This window comes from Lates calcarifer, linkage group LG2 (assembly GCF_001640805.2).
Source record: "Lates calcarifer isolate ASB-BC8 linkage group LG2, TLL_Latcal_v3, whole genome shotgun sequence".
NCBI classification, from domain to species: domain Eukaryota; kingdom Metazoa; phylum Chordata; class Actinopteri; family Centropomidae; genus Lates; species Lates calcarifer.
Window position 1 is genome coordinate 5,816,657 of NC_066834.1, and position 21,353 is coordinate 5,838,009.

The following is a 21,353-nucleotide window of genomic DNA, read 5'->3' on the forward strand; positions in this document are numbered from 1 at the left end:
CACTCCACAGACTCATTCAAATTTCATCTCATAGTCCATTTCTATTGGCCTTTGACCTTCTGCATGTCTATGTGTGTGTGTGTGTGTGTGTCTGTGTGTGTGTGTGTGTGTGTGTGCGCTGGTGTGTATTTGTGTATGCATGATTGTGCAAATGATCTTTTTGTCTTACTGCTCTGTGTTTCTTGTCTGCATTGTCTTTAAATCATTCATATAGCACTTTAGTCAATAATGGTTGTTTTAAATGTTTTATAAATATCCCCTAGATCACTCCACTCTCCTCTCTGTTTATTCTGGGCACTCTCCTGCCATGTATTATTTCTGTAGCTTTGTATTTTAGGGACTCTCATCGATGCACAACCAATCTGAAACCACAATATCCTTTTTTTTTTTCTAGAAATGTAACCAATTACCAGAATTATGTTTCATCCCAGGTATGCATCCATTGCTCAATATGTGACTTGGTTGTTTATTTGTTTCATTACAAGTCCTCTCTGCAGAAAATCTAAAGTCTAAAATGACATCACTCTGTAATTGCAGAGAAACATGCGTCAGTCCTAGATGATGTTTAGTGTGTAACTATTACTTATTTCCATACTATTTATTTGATTTATCTTTTATTAAAGTGATATAATAAGGATAGAAACTTCAATTTCAAGTCCATATTTTGTGTATGTACTCAGTATGGCACAGGCTGAAGCAAAGGTTAGCACCTACATACCTCAAAGCACATTAAGGCTAAATCTATCTTACAAATCTACATACAGTTTGAGGGTGTTTCAAAAAATCTTTGCAAGTAAAGACAGTATTTTTACTATCTATCAGACAGCGTCTTATTAGGGCCAACGACTGCAATGCAAGAGTTTGAATTTGAAGTCTATGGGCTCTATTTTTATGTTGGCATGGGATGCTGAGTGCAGACTGGTTAACTGGTATCTTCCTGTGTTCACTGTGGCAGTTTGGTATCTTGGTGACTCGTCATACGGCCCAGTGGGAGGAGAGGCACAGTAGAGGACATGGTGATACCATGCACTGCAATCTTGGTGCCAAGAATGAGTGCCTGTTCAGAGCATGAGTGTCTGTGTTCCATAAAATTCTGGTCACTTTATTTGGTGAAGGCACTCCCACACCCCAACCTTTCTGAACTCACACAAACCCTTTTATTCATGTTTTGGCTCATTTTCCACTTTCAACCAGTTATGTGTGATCAGTCAAAAAAGTTTTATTACGATTACAACATTATTGAGTAATTCTTAGTAGCTCTGTAATCCTTGACAGTTACTAGCCTATACTAAAGGCCTTTCTTTCATACTGGTGACTCTCTTTACAGCCATCTGAAGGCAGCATGTATCCATTTCATCTACAGTCTCTAATTGGAATGATGCTGTGCACTGTCAGGCCACAATTACACACAACAGATCCACTGGTTACATTTTAGGTAACCTCCATGCTTGTGTGCACATCAAACATGTTGTTACAATTAATTATTCCGCAGTTTCTAATCAGTTATTCTACAGTGTCTATTCAGTGTGTAAATCAACAGGCATTTGTAGATGGACATGTTTAAGACAGTTTGCACAGCTCCATGAAAAATGAGAGATCAATTAAAACTTCTTTGTCCACTAATAACTCCCTCAGGACTGTCCCCACATGCTAGTCCTCCCCTGGTGTCTCCACCACTGGTTACCCAGGGTAACGGCTGCATGCTTCATCTTTTTTTTTGTAAGGAGGGTTTCCTGGAGCTCAACATTTTTAATTACAGTACGGGTAGACATGTGAGCAACATGATGTGATAGACACTGTTTGGCTCAAAATTTATAATAAAAGGGACGAAAGCAGTAGATGTGACCATGATTGTCACAGTCTCTAACCTGCCCACCTGTGATGCATGATCGTGCTCCAGGTTCGCCAGGCAACACTGGCCATGAGCAAACTGGTCTTCAGTGCATTTGGTAACCACTCAACACATTTCATGAAAAAAAGAGTCAGATTTGCCTATTATAACAGAAACAATACATTAATAAATAAATATCACTGCATGTGCTAAGATAGAAAAAGAAAAGCAACAGAGTGAAAAAAGGATTTTCTTCTCAAAGAACTCTATATATTTTAAACCTATACCATACCAAATCGAGTCATGAATCCTTTGACTGACTATCAAATAGTCTGTTTCTGTTCTGTTCCCTCTTCGGTTATGTAAGGGCAGCACCATTCATGCCATCCATTCATTACATTTATTGGGAGCTACTAATGTAGTGAGCAAAGTCTTTATCTTCTCTTTACAGATATCGTTCAAGTTTGGGATTTTTGGATGAGCAAACTGTAATGTTTTCCATCACTCAGACTGCAATTGTATCTATATAAATAATGACTACAAGTGCTATGATTAAGAGAAATGAAAGCTACTGGATTTTGGAAAAAGTATATGTTTAGTGCTATTTGTCAGTGTCCCTTTGGGGGTGATTTTTTGTCCATTCTACCAACATTTTAATTCCATCTGGCTGTGAAGTCATTTTTCCTAATAATTGGTTTTCTATTTGCTCCTCTATTCCTTGATCTCATTCTAGTGTGTTAATATTGGCATTTTTGTCATTGATAGAGATTTTTCAGTGTCTAATATGAAAACATTGATTTGATGACGGAATGGCTTAATTTGTGCATAAGGGCAATGTTGAGCAGCAGCTACAAAAATCAGAAGAAGAAGAAGAGACTTCACCAAGTTTACTCTCTGAAACTTACTTTTCCACCCACTTACGTGAAGTGCCAAAGGCCAGAAGCTGTCACTGCTGACTGTAAATTAGGCTGTTTTTCATGATGATTCCAAGTGCAATAATTGTATCTACTGAGTCATTTGTTTCATCCGCACTTTGTATTTTATGTATTTTCAACATCTAAGATGGTTTATGGAGAATTTAATGGAGGAAATCAATCTTCTCTTCAGCACGACGGACAGCGATTGTTCAGAAACTCTTAATGACCCTGCACGTGCACTTGCATGTAAGTGCTGTTTTGGGAATTGCGTATAAAAATTTAAGAGCTTTTGTAAAAATGCTCTTAGAAAACACTCTTAACCTTTCATTACTGGGGAAAGGGGCCCTGTAAGGTCCTTCCCCTCTCAGCAACCACATTTGCTCACATATTACTTGTTCACATACTACTGTGTCATGTTTCTTTCTCGCTCCACATGCTGTTAACTGAAACTGCTGTGTCCCTGATTACCATCCATCTATTGTTATCTTCACTTTTATGTTCAACTTATTTTATTCTTGTGTTGTTTTGTTTACAAAATACAGTTTTTTTTTCTTTGTGGTAAAGCTTTAGGGACGTATTCAAGTCACAAAAAAATATGAAACATCTCTTTATGCTCTACTCCATTATGAAGAAAAAAAAAAGACATCAGACTCTCAAAACTCCCACACTGTGTATGTTTCCCTAGTTCTGATGAAAGGCACAACCTACGCATAAGTCTAACCACTTTCCTGTATTACATAAAGGATAATTAGTAAGTTCACTTTTTAAAACAAAAACAGATAAGGAGGCCAAGATCCAAAGGTTATTTGGTCAATTTTACCCCCAGTCACAGTTTAAAGTGTGACACCTATATTCTGGGTTATGAAAATCACAGGAGATTGTTTGGTTAGTCAGTGTTTTAGTTTATGATTCAGGTATAATGGTATGATGCACATGCTGCACTTATCCAGACAACCACTAATGAGCTGCCCTGAATGTGACAGTCAAGTAGTCAGTAGAAGTCCTCCAATGGAAACTGCCATATAGGTTGCTTTTCCCTTCTCTTAGACCGTAAAAGTTACCCAATGTACAGAACACTGTTGTCATGGTAACATTAATATGAACTATAAGACCGTACTACTGGCAAATGCACCAGACCTTTGTTGCCAAAGTAACAACAATAAAATAAAGGTTTTAGAGAAGGTTATGTTTTATATTAAAATTAATGCTTTCTCAAGGTAAGAGAACTTTCATCATCATCGTTACCATAGGAAACACGCAGTTGAGGTTGTGGAACAGTCATGGATAAAAGAAACAATGACGTCATTGTCAATTTCAAATGCCAAACAAACAGTGGTTTCCATCCATCCATCCCAACCTCCTCCTGACATAACTTTGTCGCTCCTTACACTACACCACCTGATTTCCTCCTTTGCTCCTGTCATGATTACTACGTCCCCTAAAGGTTGCCTAACGTAAAACATAACTGTGGGTTGTTATAAGCTGCTCGGACAGATGACCTAGATCACAAGAGGACAGTCTTTAAAGGTTAATGTAGTCTTCATTATCATCAGTGCATTTACATCACCAAACAACATGGTGCTATTCTGTATAAAAAGTGTCTAAAAGTTATTTGTTATGAATTAAAATTCTTATTTAGATGCTGACTGGGTAGGTAGCATTAATTATCTTATCATGACAACTACATACAGATCACTCTCATCTAAGGGCAACTTTAATCTGTCTCCTATGTAAATCCCAACACTGCTTGCAACTCAGGATCCTGCACTAAAATCAGGACTTTTGTAATAATTTAATAAATTACTTCAGTTTTCATTCTTCAAGAAGGTCTTTTGAACAGTCTTAATATGTCAGAAAATGGTAAGACCACCCACTGTCAATGTCCTCATTTAAATGTTACACCGACTGGGGTTATTTTCAATACTTTACACCTCAGCTTAGAACATAATAGTGTCAGATATCTCCCGGGTGGTGTTTGTCTCTGTCAGTAGACTGAAACATGTTGTGCAGTTAGTTGAAAAAGAGTGCAAGGGTTTTTAAGTCTGACAGAGACTTACTCAAAAGTAGCTAACCCGGGACCACTGAGTTCACGTATTTGAGAGTACCACCAGCAGGTAACACATTCCTCATTGGCGGGACATAAAATCATTATCCTGCCAAGCAGCAGGTCAATGATCGAAGACCACTGCTGTCACTGTTAAAAGTCCGCTGACAGGCAAACAACACTAACAAAATACAATGCCACTGCTGAAGGACCTAAATGATTCCTTATGTCTGACACTAAAGGTAGCCAGTTCTGTTACATGCATGAGGGCTGTACAGTTTAAATGGTCCATATTGAATTTTGCTGAACACTTGGTGTAGCTTCAGAGAACCAACCAAGACTCCCTGTTTCTGTTTCTCCCTGCTCATCACATAAAGAATACATATCCATAGGCTAATTTTTATCTATAAAGATTAATCAACGAGTCCATTTCGAACACGTGTACTGTACATCTCATATTTCATTGATATCTTTTGTAGGTTAAATCTGTTTACAGTGCCAAATGTCACCTTGTTGAATCATGCCAAGAGTTAACTGGACAATTGTCTGACTCTGGCCTTTGGCAAATTTTTACAGCTTCTGTATCAAATAAGTTATTAATTTTTTTTCTTTCTTCTATTTGTTAGTTTAAGAATAGATGAGATTAGACTGACTCTACAGGTATTTCAATTAATCTTCACTGTAAGTAATTAAAACTTTCGCTGTAATATGGCTTTCGTAGTTGCTCTTATATATTTATTTGTACATTTTATTGCTCATCATATTTACAGTGTAGCTCTTTTAGCTCTTTTCTGACATGTGTAGCTGATTTAGATATATTTTAACACAAGGCATAAATGTCTGGCATGCCATGAAATGCAGTGAGCTCTGGCCAATAATTGCTGACATTTTAATTATAGCTTTCATAATGTAACATTCCTGTTGGCTTTAATCACTTCCTTGGTGGCTTATAAAATTGTAATGAATTTATCAGCTGTGTCTTCTGAAAATGCAGTTCATAGACAATTAATTTGCAGTGGCTGATATGATTTGAAGGATCGACATGATGATTTAAAATTTATATTGAATAAATCTTCTAAATGTTTTACATCAATTCAAAAGGTTCATATCTGTAAAATATTCACTACCAATGTTTTCATTTGTTTCCTTTATAGTATCTACTGCTGGCATATAAAGCATGAATTTGGTTTTATAGTTAGTTTGTGGATGGTTGAAGTCAAGCAACTAAACCATTTCATTAAGGATTAGAGACAGATAACAGTTGACTTCAGCAGTGGGACAAACTTCAGTTTCCAGTCTCTGAAGACATGTGCTTTGTATTCATGGCCATCCACCATACTCTTTTCACTCAGCATGAGAATCTTTCACTTCTATCCTCTTCTTGCTATGAAGCAAATTTAAAACAAATTTTCCCTGCAATGATGCTGTATGAGTACAAATGCACATGGTTGGGCCATGTGCAGCTCTGCTCTTTTGGGAAGACAGTGAGTCAGTAGGCCTACACAGTACTCACTGAGTACATCTGCCAACTGCAAGTTCATCTGCTAAGTTAGAGCCTGTATGAAATCATAAGCACACACAGTTTACTCACAGCACTTGTATTTATGCGGTGCTGGCTGCTCCACCCTTAGTAGGCAAGCTGGCACCGACCTTGGGGCAATGCGCTTGATCTTCGCGCACGCCTCACCTCTTAATGATAAAATGAGAAAATTGGGTCGGAGATGTACATTCCCACCAGAAATAGTGGGAAGTTAACATCTTCAGCTGAGCACCAAGACTTCCAACTGGGAAATCATCTCTAAATAAATCAAATGAGCTTCACAAATAGGTGAGGAGCCTATGGGAGGCCCAGGTTTGCTCCTGGGAGGAATGAACAAGTCTGGATGATTAACTGAGAAATGAATGACCTGCTCATGTATCCACTAGAAACCTACTTGAGCAATCAAATGACTCTAAATTAAATGATATTTGGTATGTTGAGTTCTTTATAGAGACTGATGTTGTTTTTCATGACTATTTATTATATCTTTTCAAGGAGTTTTAGTCATTCCCGCAAGCAAAATGAGAAACACTGTCTTTATTTCCTCCAATCTGCACTTAAGGACAAAGCATACTCAGGTTTGACTGCATTCAATACAACCAGTGAAAAATTCAAGTATTTGAAAGAAAAGACGCTATTACGACACACTCATTGTCCACTAAATTGGATCAAAGTGAACATATTGCAGATGTTTTAAAATGTCTACAATGACACTTTAAACTCACAGTTTGCACAAGAGAGAATAGAGAGAAATAGAGAGAAATTCAACGAAACTACCCTTGCATATGCACTTAAAGGAACTGATAGTTGTGAGATATTTTACAACTCACCAGAGTTGGGATCAGAGTTGCCGTCAGCTTCGGTCCTCTTATCAGGGGAGGCCTGCTCGTAGAAGTCATCCTGCGCCTGCACCAGAGGGAGAGGTTGTGTGAGGAGGGAGCCACTGCCTACAGGCTCGTGGTCCCCCAGACCGCTGTCACTGCAGCTCTCCTGGGAGCCATCCGGCAGGTGAAACGTGACGCGCCGCTGAGACTAGAACCAAGAGCACAAAACAGAGCCTCTGATGTTAGTGCTCTGCTCTGCCCCCTCAAACTACTTTTTTTTTAAATTTTACACTGAGCTCTGCAAGCTCATGCATGCTGCTTGACACACTGAGCGCCAATCAGCACTGCAGTGTGAAATAAGCAGGCGTTTGTCTGAACAATGTAAAATGTATTAAACATTTACAAGTAAGGAAGGTATTGATGAATAGGAGGGTTCATTTCCAGTTTCAAAAGACTGAGAATGATTGTTTAGGTCTTTTTTGACTTGGGCCAAGTTATTGATGGGAAGGGAAGTTAACACATGGTAAATACAGTCACGTTTCACTGCACAATGACAACCAATAATAGCATGCAAATTAGACATCATGCACTGTAACAAAAAATCAGCAAGGTGAAAAGTGCAGAATTTGTGAGGCTTTCATAAATACATGGTGTAATTAATGTCAGGCATAATTAATGAAGGCCATGAAATTTCTAGGTATTGGTGGCACCATTTTATCTATGAAGACTGCTGTGGCGATGTTTACAGCCTGATTGTTTAGTTTGTGTTGCCAGTTTGTTTGGGTGTTGGCAAAGTCAAAGTGGCCTGCAGAGTTAACAGAAGTCACCCCCAGGGTGTCCTTCTTCCCACATTCTGCACTCTCAGTGAGGAGAGGAATTTCTTAACCCACAAGTCTTCCTGGGACATGTCTTATAGCCCCCCTGCTGGTGATATGCACATGAGCACACACATGCACAGACACACCATCCTTAAAGCCACTCTGATTGAATTTCCAATTGTTAATTCCAAGTGTCTTTTCCCCTTGCTCTAATGACATTTTCCTCAGGCTTTTTCATAAGTCCAGACACAAGCCTGCAGCTAACCTTTCGTGAGCAGAGAGAGGTCCCTGCCACATCCTTGGTGATGACAGACAGAGACGGGTTTTACAGTAATTATTGGCAAAAGCAAAGGTCACCCAATCTGCAGTCTAATGCAAATGACCTCATTATATATTTTAGAACTGCTCCAAAAGCATGCAACATTCAATTAAACCAAAAGGGGGAATAAAGGAAGGGAAAAAATGGGGCAGTGAGGGAGGTGGGGGTTAGGGGATTTGACAACAGACAAAAAACACTGACATCAGATTTAGATGCATGTTGTTTGAATGGATGGATGGATGGATGAATAGATAGATAGAATTCTTATTCTGCTACTCATGATTTACAAAACTAGCCAGCTATAACAACCTTGGAGAAAGATGTCAATCATTACATGCCCAGCAGTGTTGGAAAAAATCCTCTATGAAATTTAGTGTGTCTTTTTGCAAATGAAGCTTGTCAAAGAAAACCATATCCACAAAAAGCTAAATCAGGATTTTAACAGTTCTTCACACTTGCCATCTCCAACAACAACTGAAAGTGCAGGTCTTGTAAAACAGAAGGAATCTGGATAAATGTCACCATTAGTGTTTATAAAGAGGCAGATGATCAGATGTGGCATTTCAAATGAAGATAGGGAAAAAATACATTTCTAAAGGAGGGTTTTTTTTGTTTGTTTGTGTGACAGCTATGCTTATTAGGCAATGCAGCGCCATTAGTTTCACATAAGGTGAGACATACTGAGTGCATGTGGTTAAAAAAATCCTTATACAGACAATGAATCCAGTGAAGGATGAGGCAAGCTGTAAAGATTTGATTTGTTTGGTGTATCTGCACTTAATTAACACTGGCTTCACATGTTTTTCTTCCTGCTGATGCCAAAGAAGTTGGCCTTAGGCAAGGTAACCATCTATTTGTTGGCTGCCCTCAAAGTGTCAAGCTAGCAACACTGATACTGGCAGCTTTTCTCCTACCTCTCTCCAGAGTTAAGGAGACAACAGTCTATTTTACAACAAAGTTGATGAAAATAGTATTCAGTGTGTGTATTTTATATCTATTAGAAAATATGGACAAATAAATTGATTAATCATGAAAATGCAATAAAACTGTAGATGATCAAAGGTATTACAAATGCGGTGTTAAACCATTAAACTGGATAAGATGTGATTTGGAGTAGTGTACAACATACAGGAGCTTTTTGAAGTTTTTTCCAAAAAGATTTGATATCAGTACATGACAGTATCTAGACTACATGCACATCACTCTAATATTAAGACATTCATGAGAATACTCTGCCTAATATGCAGACTGTGTAAAACCAGACAGAAATGCAGTTCACACTGTAACAGAGAGAAAAATGACTGCTGTTGCTTGAAGCTCAGGGAAAAGAACAGTAATTTTAATCAATCAGGCAATTAATCACAACATACATCCTAAATGTGATTTACAAAACCATTTAGTCATATAGAGTGCATGACAAGTGGAAGCAATAATTAAAGTTATGATAACTCTGTATATATATAGGTTTGACTTCTGACTAGCATGAAAAAGTGGATCACTATTGATTAGGTTAATGGTTTTAGCGTGTGCTGTCAAACACTGTTGAACTGGTGGGACCTTGAAATGAAATCTTGCTCAGGATCCAGAGAGACACATGGATTGTTCCAAGGAAAATAATTTATTCATTCATTATTCAGAATTTCAATGCATTATTAGATATAAATATAAAGGTCCAGTTTTGAATTAAATGCACTGTGTAGGTCTGTGGGTGCTGTCATTTGTGCATGTGTTTATTTGTGGGTTTAAGCATATTTGTATTTCTCTGTTGCTGACAGTCACTTGTAGTAATATTAGCATAAGACCGGCTTAAACTATCCCTGCTGCCAGTTTACAAGATATTATGGCTTATCGCGCCTGCTAACCCTTATTATCCGCTTGTTTTTATAATTTGCCTGACCAAACACACTCACTTTAACAAACACAAAGCAAATAGCAGCACTTTACTGCTGGAAGATTTAAATCCCAGAAGGCCTACAAATTATCAGGAACAGCATTCACCCTTGGTCTTCATATAAAGGATATAATATTAAGCAAACTGTCAATAAAATCTGACAGGAGAGGGTAATTGCCAATTATTGAAGCATCAGTCACAACTTCATACAGATGGTGTTATTGGAAAACTGGAAAGTGGAGAGTTTTGGCCTCCAACAGATAAAACCAGCTCCAGTCAAAGTCTCCACTAACTTCAAAATGGATCCACACTTATGAGTATCAACACCATTATTAGCACTGTTAGTTGTTGGAAAAATAGATATAAGACGATAATTTTTAACTTTTAGCAGTTATATTGATCTAAAGTGTGCACTTTAATTTTTAAGTACTGACAAATACCTGATTCAAACTAAGATTGAGTATTGAATTTTTATAAGCCAAGTCTGCAATCAGAGACTAATTATTTAACCAGACAGCAACAGATAAAGTAGTTAGTCACCCAGAAAATGAAAGATATAGTGACTATTACCGTGGTATTTTGACATGTTTCAGCACTGTGTTGTACTATGGTTGCACTTCACCTCTGTTGAAAATCAGTGGATGAAATTACAGAATCGCTATATGGCAAAGAAACACTCTAGTATAACACAAAACAGATACAACTTTGGTTTTATGTGACAGAAAGCAAATAGGTATAGGGCTTATGACTCGGAGCACAAGCTTTCTCTCTGCTTCCCTGTCTTTCTCCTCCTGAGTGTGACCATATGGAGCACAGTGTGCAAGTCAAAAACAACTTCTGTGTTGTACTGTGTTCCAAATGAACACAATACAACACTGCATTTCTATCAGGCGGACGTTTAATGAGGAGAAGCACACACTGAACAGAAGTGCATGCACGCACACATATATGCACAAACACACACGCGCGCGTGTACGCACAAAATAATGCAACCTCCTCACCCCCACAAATAATCTTATCTAACAGCAGTCTGACACCTGCGGTGAGAGAACACTTCCCACGAGTCCTTTCTCACAATCAGACCACTGAGGGAGATCAGTCAACCAGGAAAACAAAACTCAAAAAAAGATCTCTTTCTCTGTCTGCCCTGCTCTCCCCTCACTCTTTCTCCCTCCTCCCTTAGAGACCAAAGGTGCTGTGCCATCTGCTGGACACCTTGGAAAATACATTTTTTTTTTTTTTTATCAATAAAAGGGCACAAGCATGATTGTCTTCTTTGTTCCACTGGCTGTGCTGATTGATTTTTTCTCTTCCTCTGTCATCGCCTCTCTGTCTTACACCTTTGCACCGTGATTGTTGTATTTCAACACTTGCTGAAAAAACAAAATGACAAAGCTGAGACTTACATGATGCTGTTAACCCTTACATAGAATGATGTATATATGTTTCTGATGTTTTATTATGTTTTTAGGGAGTACATTTGAGTGCATACACTATTCCCTCCAGTGTTGATCCACAGCTCTGACAAGCTGTAACATTCCATAAAACATCAAATCAAGTGAAACATTAGCAGCTGATAGACATCGCCTCCTGTCAAGTCAACATTCGGATTTCCTTTGGGCTCATCCATAAAATGCATCACAATCTCTGTCAGCCAGGGCTCTATTCTGATGACATAAACACAGTCAAAAACAAGCTTTTCAAACAGCTTAAAAAAGATGAAAGACATGAAGATAAAAAGAGTTCCCAAAGTTGTTTCTGTAAGCAACACTCAAATAAAAAGTGACAAATAAATCACAATCTCCCCCCGTCTTTGATTCTGACTCTAATATTGACGTAGTCTGCTCCTGCTGCCTCTCTAGAGTCTAAGTCTGCTGCCTTCTGCTTTTCATCATTAAATCATAGCTAGGCAGTTCTGAGAAACATCTGCATTCTGCCACATCCACAATGAAGCCCTATCAGTCACTCCCTCGCTCTCTGGTACATCACAAATACACAAACACACACACACAAAGATGAACACAAAGATGCATAAATCTAAGTCACATCTGACCCATTTCCCAAATTGCAAGCTTGGAAGAATGGACATGTAGTGTATGTATTTGTGTTTGAGTACATGTGTGTGTGTGTTTGAGTATATATGTGTGTGTGTGTGTGTGTGTGTGTGTGTGTGTGTGAGTGTGTTATGTCTAACAATAGTGGTAGTGTGCTTTGTGTTAGTCATTCAGAGAGCACTTGCTTAGCATGTGATAATCAGCACAGTCCATCATTTTGACTTTTTCTGGGCTAAATGATCTTACACAGATGTATGGATTCAATATACGACATGCTTGTCTATCTATTTATCCTTCAACCATTTGTTGTCTAACACACATACACTAAAGACATTTCCTTTTTTTTCATGAAAAAGCAAAAATCCAGGTGTAGTCTTATGGTATGTTCATCGCCAGGCACATGCTCTCACCTGTCATTGTTCACAGATGACAGGTACTGTGACAAGTTCCCTCTCGCTGATGCCCTCAAAGTCCAATTTGTTTTATTTTCATTTGTCTACACACCTCTAGTTAACTGTACCTCATCACACATTCATACGTTAACACTCCCCCTCCTGGTTTTTTTCCTAAGGGAAATACAGTAAATTACTCTTTGCCTTTGAGAGATCCGCTACGTTCACCAACAAGACGCCAACTTTGTCCGGCCACTAGAGGGCACCAAGATGCCTTGACTGGCTTCTCAGTAACAAAAATGCAACAGAAAAAGACAAACTTGTGTATCTGTTCACAGAGCACCCAACTAAACTGTGGGTTCACATGATTAATCCTGTGATGTGGTTCTGACAAAGATTAGAGAAAACATTCAACAACAACATACTGAACTCATGGTTAAATGTTGTCTGCATCATTTTCTATTGCTAAACAATACCAGCCAATAGTATCAAAAATGGGATTTATGAAAATGTTCAAAGCTTATGAGGCTCACTTATTCTTTCACATTATAACATAGCCATGTTAAAAGCCTTTAAATGTAGGCTTTAACCCTGGAACACTGAGATGAATGGGCTGAAAGCAGCTCATATGTTGCACCAATTTCTGACCAGGATTATTATATTTCTCTACAACCGGATAGATTCTGGAATAAGGTAAAATTAAAGAGTCTACACCTAGCGACATAGCTCCTTTAGTGCAAAAAATACATTCACAACTTTATAGAGCAAAAAGCTTAAGAAACAAACCCTCTAGGATTATCTCTGCTGACTTCAGAAAAGCTCTCTAAGTATGTGAAGTTAGGCTTAAACTGCAGCTAACAGGCATGGTAGTAGTTGAGTTAACCAAGCCTGACACTTCCTACTGCCTACAGCTGAAAACATGAAATGAATACACTGCCTAAGCATGCATGTCTAACTTATATGAAGTAGTTACATCTTGCTAGCCTACAGATGGCCAAATCTTTCCCAGCTCAGTGGGGCTGGTTTGCTCTGCATCAGTGGCAGATATATAGGGTTTTACATTTTATATTTAAGTCTATGGGAACATGAACAAAGATCACTAAATTAAACAAAATTTACCTGAACAGGCATCTTCAGAGGGATGGACTTTCATGTATAATTAATGTCATCTAACACCACCTGGGGCTAGATCTAGACATCTTAGGATCATCTACTTTTTTTCTTCTCCACCGTGGAGTGACCTCTTTTCTGATGGAGCCTCCCCCACCCCCACCCCTCCTCCTCTGTCCTAACTTTGGTGTGCTGTTAAATAACCTGACTTGGCTGAGTGAGAACTATGAGACAGGAGTAGTTCAACCAGCTTCCCTCTGTGCCTTAAGCAGAGCAGAAGAAACCTGTGCAACTGCCACAGAGCATTAGCTACAAAGTTAACCACTACTGACTCACTCATCGGTTCTACCCTGTGCCGACATCCACAGCCGTAAAATGAGAGACACAGCAATTCTTCTCTATGTGTGTCTCCTGCATCAGGATGAAGGATTTGACACTCAGAGACAGTTAACTACAGAGCAGAGCAGGCTAGGCCCTGAGCACTGAATGGGGAAGCTTGATGTGTTTATGAGTTACAGTCCATGTGATCTTGGCGCTGCACTAAGCTGTAGACAGTGTACACTGAAGTCAGTGTTCTGTGGCACTGTGTAGGGTGTTAGCTTTTTATTGACTCGCTATAAATCCTTCATACCTTTGTGTCACTGCACCAAAAAAAAAAAAAAAGAATTAGAGATATTAAAAGGCAATCACAAATAAATAAAATACACTGTGTTGCATTAAAAGCTACACATTTATTTGTACTCATTCAAAACCAAAGCGTAATCACAGTGTACTCTATGATTCATAATAACCTACAACCCTATTAGCTGTCATGAAATCCTATTTGCGATTCCATTACACCAAATAGGTACAGAGGCACACATTTGTTTAGTTGGATCTCTGTTTATCCTGTGGAAATAATGGCTATTTACACAGCCATGATTATCCAGCTTTGAGAGATCAAATGTAAATCGATGCAGCGGGGAGGTCTGGTTGACTTTGGCAACTGGTAATCTAGATTTCCAGATTTTTTTTCATGGCATTTGCACAAAATGTGAGGATTATGAAATTGTTTTTGTTTGTTTCCAGAACAGGCAGCAAACACATATATCTGGATAATTTAACTTTTATTTATTTATTTAACAGCTGAAGGGTTCCTCAATATGTTATAATGTTTGTACATTTCAGTGTGTCCTGTCTTACTGAATATAATGTCCATAAAACTGAGCAACGGTGTATATATTACCCATAATTTGTGCCAGATATATTTTTCACTGCAAATGCGTTTATACAAGGCAATGTGAGAAGTAAAATTTCAGCTATGCCAAAATCTGACTTTCTTAGTTGTAGACTTAAAAAAAAAATCTTCTTTTTATGACTTTCCTTTCAATTTACTTCTCACAGTTAACAATAAATTGTATTATATCTATTTGTCTGTTAATGGGAATAAGGTGTTATGAGGGTGTTAATCTAATTAATTTAGGTTGGAAATATGCAACTAACCCACATGTTAAGTTCACAGGCTTGTACATTATTAAAATCTTTCATTTAAAGACTAAATTCAACTGACTCAAATTAGTGAAGTGCTACAAAGTGCTAAAACCTAATGACATGAACAACAACTGATCAGTGTGATACTGCAGCTTAAAGAGAATCTGTATGCCTAGTAGCTGCTGTTTAAAGACAATGAAACAATAAAAGGCAGTACAGCAATATCGCTCACTCTGACCCGCATTTTAACATAAACTGTGTGGTCTGAGATTAATTCAAAAGCCTTTGTTGAATTGTACACCACATTAATAGGAACTTTTAGAAGGGCATTTTGTCATCCCTTTATGTGTTAAATCATTTGACAAGGCTTGTAACCACTCCCAAAAGCAGCAGATGTTCATGCCACTTGATAATGTGCCAGTTGAAGAAAGTGATAACGGAAGTGATGTTTGATGCTGAAGCACCATGGCAAGGTGTTGACAGTGCCACCAAATATCACTGCCGATACCCTGCACTTACAGCATGTGCCAGCCGCTATGGTGTTACAGTGGGCAGACAGAAATACTGTCTGTGTATACTTAAGTGCAAAATGTCTCCTACAGAGCCTCACAAAATCCGCCAAAATAATCTGTTTTGTATATTTCACAAAGGTTTAGTGTGTTGTATGGTATAGACTACATTTAAAGGTACATATTGTACATTTGCATCACACAGTCACATAATACATAATTCAGAGATATCGTAGAGTTATCATAACTGGTAACCATAAACCCCATGTCAACCCTTCAATGGATTGAACAGTGTTCTATATATACTGTATATATCTGTTGTACACTTAGTGATAATTGTGCCTTAAAATGTGTGTGTGTTGTTTTAAAATACTGTTATAGGAATCTTGTGGCTTCAGAAAGATCTTTTAAACAATTTCATGCAACATCAATTTCCCAGAACAATTAGTTGTTAATGAATGTGTTTTAATACTACGATTAACAATTTTAATGCTTTTATCAATGTTTTAAGCTGTCTATGCACTGTTAGCAAGTTTCATAATAATGTTAATAAGCATTTTATATAGAGTTTATAGGCACCTTATTAATTTACGCTGATCACTAGGACCTTCATATAAAGCATTATCCATATGTCAAGACTATTCTGCCAAAAGAGTCAGTGCTTGGGTACACTACCAGTCTTCAACCATAAAATGCAGATGAATAATGGATATGTATAATGTGTAGCTTGTACACTGTTTGAAATGTAGGTGAGAAAAAGTCTTCCACAAAAAGATACATTGCACACATTACTATAGACTGAAATAAACATGTATACAACACTCTGCATTTCCAGTACTTGATGTGTACACATGACATAATGACATAATGTCATAACAATCCATACCCTGTATTTTATGGCATCAAAACCTTTATTAATGCATCAATTATTGTGAACATTCAACGTTGCTTCACACTACTCTTCACTGTGGCACACAATCTCACATTTGTAAAACATCAGCTTTACTCACCTGCTGTTTTACCATTTCACCCATCAGGAAATTAGAAACTAACTTTTTCTGAGAGGACAGTCACAGTGAGGGAAATACAATTAAGCTCAAGACTTAATAATTAATTTTATGGTCCATGATCTTACCAACAATTATTTCTGATGCAACTAATCATCTGGAAAATAAGAATCACCCAGACCTTTTTCCATTTGTTTTGTTGCCAAGCAGCCACCAATTTCCCTCCAACAGTTTCTAGTGAAAGCAAGGCGCCAGCATAATGCATACTGGTGGATAGTGTGTCGCAGTGCATAATTTGTTTTTGTTTGTATGTGATCGCTTGCCCGTTTGCATTTTCTGAGACTGTGACAGAAGAGGAACAATTCTCTCTCTCGCTCTCTCTCTTTCCCTCTCTCTCCCTTTTCCACTGCTGGAAAACCATTCAGCTAAAATGTAGACCAAAGCAGCATCATATGTTTATGTACAGTAAGAGAGGTGCAATTTTCAGCATAGTTGAATTTCTTGAAATGATATCTCTTATTTTTTACTGTTATTGTGAACATTCGGCAGGATGGGGAGTAGATTTGCTCATGATCAACAGCAGGAGGAAAAAAAACAACAAAACATGAGACACAGAGACAGATTAAAAAGGAATGAATATTAATGAAACAGAAGACATTTTCTGTGGGGGTCTGTACATTATCTGGTTTGTCAGATGCATAAAGGAGAGTGCTGATCTTGACTGCTGCCAGTAAGATCTTTATTCTTTCTTTAGGCTGAAAACACTGAACAGATATCCTAACCAGTGAAGACCACTATATTAAAGCATATAGGACAATAATTAAAGTATATATGACAATAATTTAAATGACACTGACATAAATGAGCTTCAATTTGTGGAAGGGTGAGGCTGTGTTTTACAAGTATATTTGAGGTTGCATGAAGAAGTTAATATAAAAGTGTTAATTTCCAACAATGCCCTGGGGAAGATCCATTCCTTCAAAAGCAAATTCAGCTCACATACCTTTTTTTGTGTATGTATTTCCTTTCATGGTCTCACCACCACTTTGGTGTAGGACTAGATGCAGCAGCAGCCCATAAAAGACTAGATAAATCGGCCTTCCAACAGGACATTATCCTGGATACACCTTTGACTCGTCCCTCAGATTCACTGAACTTCTGTACACGGTTTTGTTTTCAATAGATCTCTGCCTTTCTCAGATCTGACCTCACCTACTGGGCACAGCAAAGAAAGAAAGAAAAAAAGAAAGAGACACATGAACAAAACTGAAGATCGCTAAAATGATTGAAAATATTCACAAGGCAGCATTATGTCTCTGACCTGATTTGACTGTTTGAAAACAGTGACAAAACATCGACATGACCGAGTGAAGAGCTTCTTTGTACAGTGTGTTTGGAAAAAAAAAATATGATGAGTAGGCTATACTTTCAGGGTCTGGATAAATGCAGTAGTGAGAGGAAATGGACAGCAATCACTAACATAATAGTACATTTCTCTCTTATCCCATGAATGTACAACATTGGATAGAATATCCTATTGTGATGGTTTTGGTGGTCCATTCATGTCAGTCAAAACCTTACTTGACTGAAAGGGTGACAGTTTATCACCTACTGTGACCATAGCACATATGCTTCAGCTGTCTCTTTAGCAATGGTTGTGTGTAACAAAAATTCTCTCATGGCCTCACGAACATCACCTGACCTTCAACTCCTTCAAATTTAACCACTACTCTAAAATGCTGCACACACAGGGCTGTTCCGGGGAAATGGTTTGCATGTAGTTCAAAACAAAGCCAGCAAAAACTAAGCTAGTACACTGATACTCCATCAGTTTCCTCACTTTTTCTTGTTGATATCCCAGTAATCCTAGGTGAGATGAGACCAGAGGTTTCCATCATCTCCCACTTGGTCATATCTAAAACATGACAGACATCCTTCCTACCTGAATTTACCTGAATCACCTCAAATGGTTGTCCTCAGTGAACAGCAACCACTTAAAAAGATACACTTAAGATTGCCGAAAATAGCAAAACAGCTAAGATGACGCTGGTATTAGTCTTTAACATTCACATCCTGTTCTCTCCATGTTTTCAGCTGGAGAGCCTTCTTGGTTTGAAATCACTGGTTCGATGACTAAACTTCCTGGTTTGACAGTTGGCTTTAAATATACAAGCATTTTCCATGCTGCTAAGTTCTCCACCAAACAATTTTAAGGCTTTCTGTAGATCCCCTGAAGAGAACCACTGTCTCTGTTGTCAGTCCAACTGAAGCCTCCCCACCATTTCCGGCCTAGTTGCACAGGAGGCTCCCCTTAAATAATGTACAGTGGGAGCAATGCTGACTTCTTTTTATGCCCCAGTAAAATATGGAGTAACCTTAAGTCTAAACATGAAAAGAAGTCTCAACAGAAACAGGTCTGTAACTTTGGTGTCTCAAAAATATCACAAAAAATGTCTCACCTTCTTTGGCCTCGAACATTGCCCTCAACAATGGTGTTACCCATTACTGGTCTTGGTTATGAGAAATGGATAAAATATTTACTACATTCTATCAGCATTAAACTCACTTATTCCTGTTCACGCTTCATCTTTTCCTTTTGTTTTATTATTTGATCATCTTTCTTTTTCTCCATCCACTTGTTCTTGTGACCCACTCAGCCACAGATTCTGTCATCTAAGTACTTACACCAACAGCCTGAGGCAGAATGCCCTGATTTCCCACAGCGGGAGAAAGGCTTGCCGGTTACAGCCAAGCCTTTATACCAGTGGTCAGGTTGTGCAGGTAGATTAATGTATTCAACTGCTGATATTCTTAAGCCACCATCCTCATTCACATACTAATTTCTATGTAGCCTTTTCTAGTGTTAGGTTATCTTCAGTTATAATTTCACAATATACCAATTTGTCATAACAGGCAGAAGTGTGTTTCCATGTAAATCTTCAGACTTTAAAAAAGGGGCTTGCTTGATAATGGCTTTGATTGGTGAAGTCATATCTTATAGGTACATAGTACAGTAACACTGAGACAAGCCAACAGGGACAAATGCAGAATTGCAGTAATATGAAGTGTCAGTGAAGCTTTGTATATGAGGATGACAGATCTTCTGTGTGCAGCCTTGCTCCATCTCTGTAGCCATCAGCTCAACAGCCTACAGGGCGTTTTGCCCAGTGGTCCACATGTCAGATGAACAGGCCAAGATTACTTGTTTCTCTCTCCCTGGAAGATTATAAATTGCAAATAATAAGTAAATAATTCAATACATGCCAAAAACAACTTCCCTATTTATAAGTGAATACTTACAAGGGATACGTTTTTTGCCTCTGCTCATATATAAAAAAGGTTTCAAGAAACTACTTTTTAAAGATTAAAAAAACAGTTTTATAGAGCACAGTTTGGATGCACTTTCTATTATAGCATAACTAGATTTACTGCATTCATCTTCTAAATTATAGGTAACTTTCTGGGAAAACTTTGCAATTGTAGGAATGTGGTAATAGCACAATCAATCTTCTTAATGATTACTACATGCAGTTAACATGGAAAAAGAGGCTGTTGCTAGAGGGTGTTGCTAATTGTAGAATTTAAAATTACAATCTCTAGAAAACTTTGAAAACTTTGAAATAAATGGTTTTGGGAATTTAAATAGTCTAGAAGCTGAATAGTATAGCATATTGTATTAATACTTTAGTTTCTCACATACATACACCCTGTAAATGTTCCATTCAAGTATAAACTGTTCAAAAGCAGTACAAACCATATCCAAGCTGTGGACCTTCCCAGGGCCAAAATCTTAAAATAGCACAGTTTCCCCATTGCAACTGAAATTGCTGACCCAGTCAATTTATACACCACGATTTTGGAAGGTATAATGGAACTCAGTGCAGGAATAATAGCACATCTAAGGAAAGGCAGCTTCCAGCACTTATCCCACAGTTAACATCAGAAATCAGATTGCTAGCATGGCAGAAAAAAGGCATTTTATAGTGTGACACTTTGAACAGATCTCAAATATTTATACATTTAACTGTATTACAAAGTAGAGGAACCCATTTAAACTATGTCACTCAATGCTAAGAAATCCCACAACCAGAGTAAGTCAGAGGCACCATTCCTGGTTGTGGCTGCAGGCTTGTCACACACCCCCATAATATCAAGGTGTCATTCCTTCTCAGTAATATTTTCCATTTGGCAGAAAGATATGCTTTCCAAGTCATGGATATACACTTAAAATAATGTTTGCTGTTGAAGAATATCCCACAGCAATAACTTATTACACATCTAGTAATAAAATCCCTAGAGAGAGAAAAACAAGGATGTCTGCGAGTTACATAAACTGTAACACAAGCTCAGCTGTTTTTGTAAAGATGGGTACCTCCATTCCCTATCCATATGAAAGCAAACTAAATGGCACAGACTGAGAACAACTGGTATATAAGTGTTTGCAAATTTGCATGTGCTCACTTGGGACTCTCTTACAACCTGCCAAATAATATTCCAAGTGGGACACAGCACTGCTGTCATATAAAAAAGCGATGTATATTGGTTTTTCCTCTCACCATCCCTTGTTACCAATTTATGACAGAACAGCAAGGGGAGGAAGATAATATTGGTGTGAGGAAAATGGGGA

General features: G+C 38.0%; 1 protein-coding gene across 2 annotated transcripts in view; it reads right to left on the reverse strand.

Annotated features, from left to right (window-relative positions):
- Positions 1 to 21,353, reverse strand: part of LOC108887991 (protocadherin-9) — a 183,126-nt gene that overhangs the window by 50,859 nt on the left and 110,914 nt on the right. Inside the window, exon 4 of one of the 2 annotated variants that reach the window (XM_018683761.1) lies at positions 7,163 to 7,238. In XM_018683761.1, the coding sequence (XP_018539277.1) occupies positions 7,163 to 7,238 (76 nt within the window). Of the gene's footprint in view, positions 1 to 7,162; positions 7,365 to 21,353 lie in introns of both variants that reach the window. The other variant, XM_018683759.1, reaches the window with a different exon arrangement.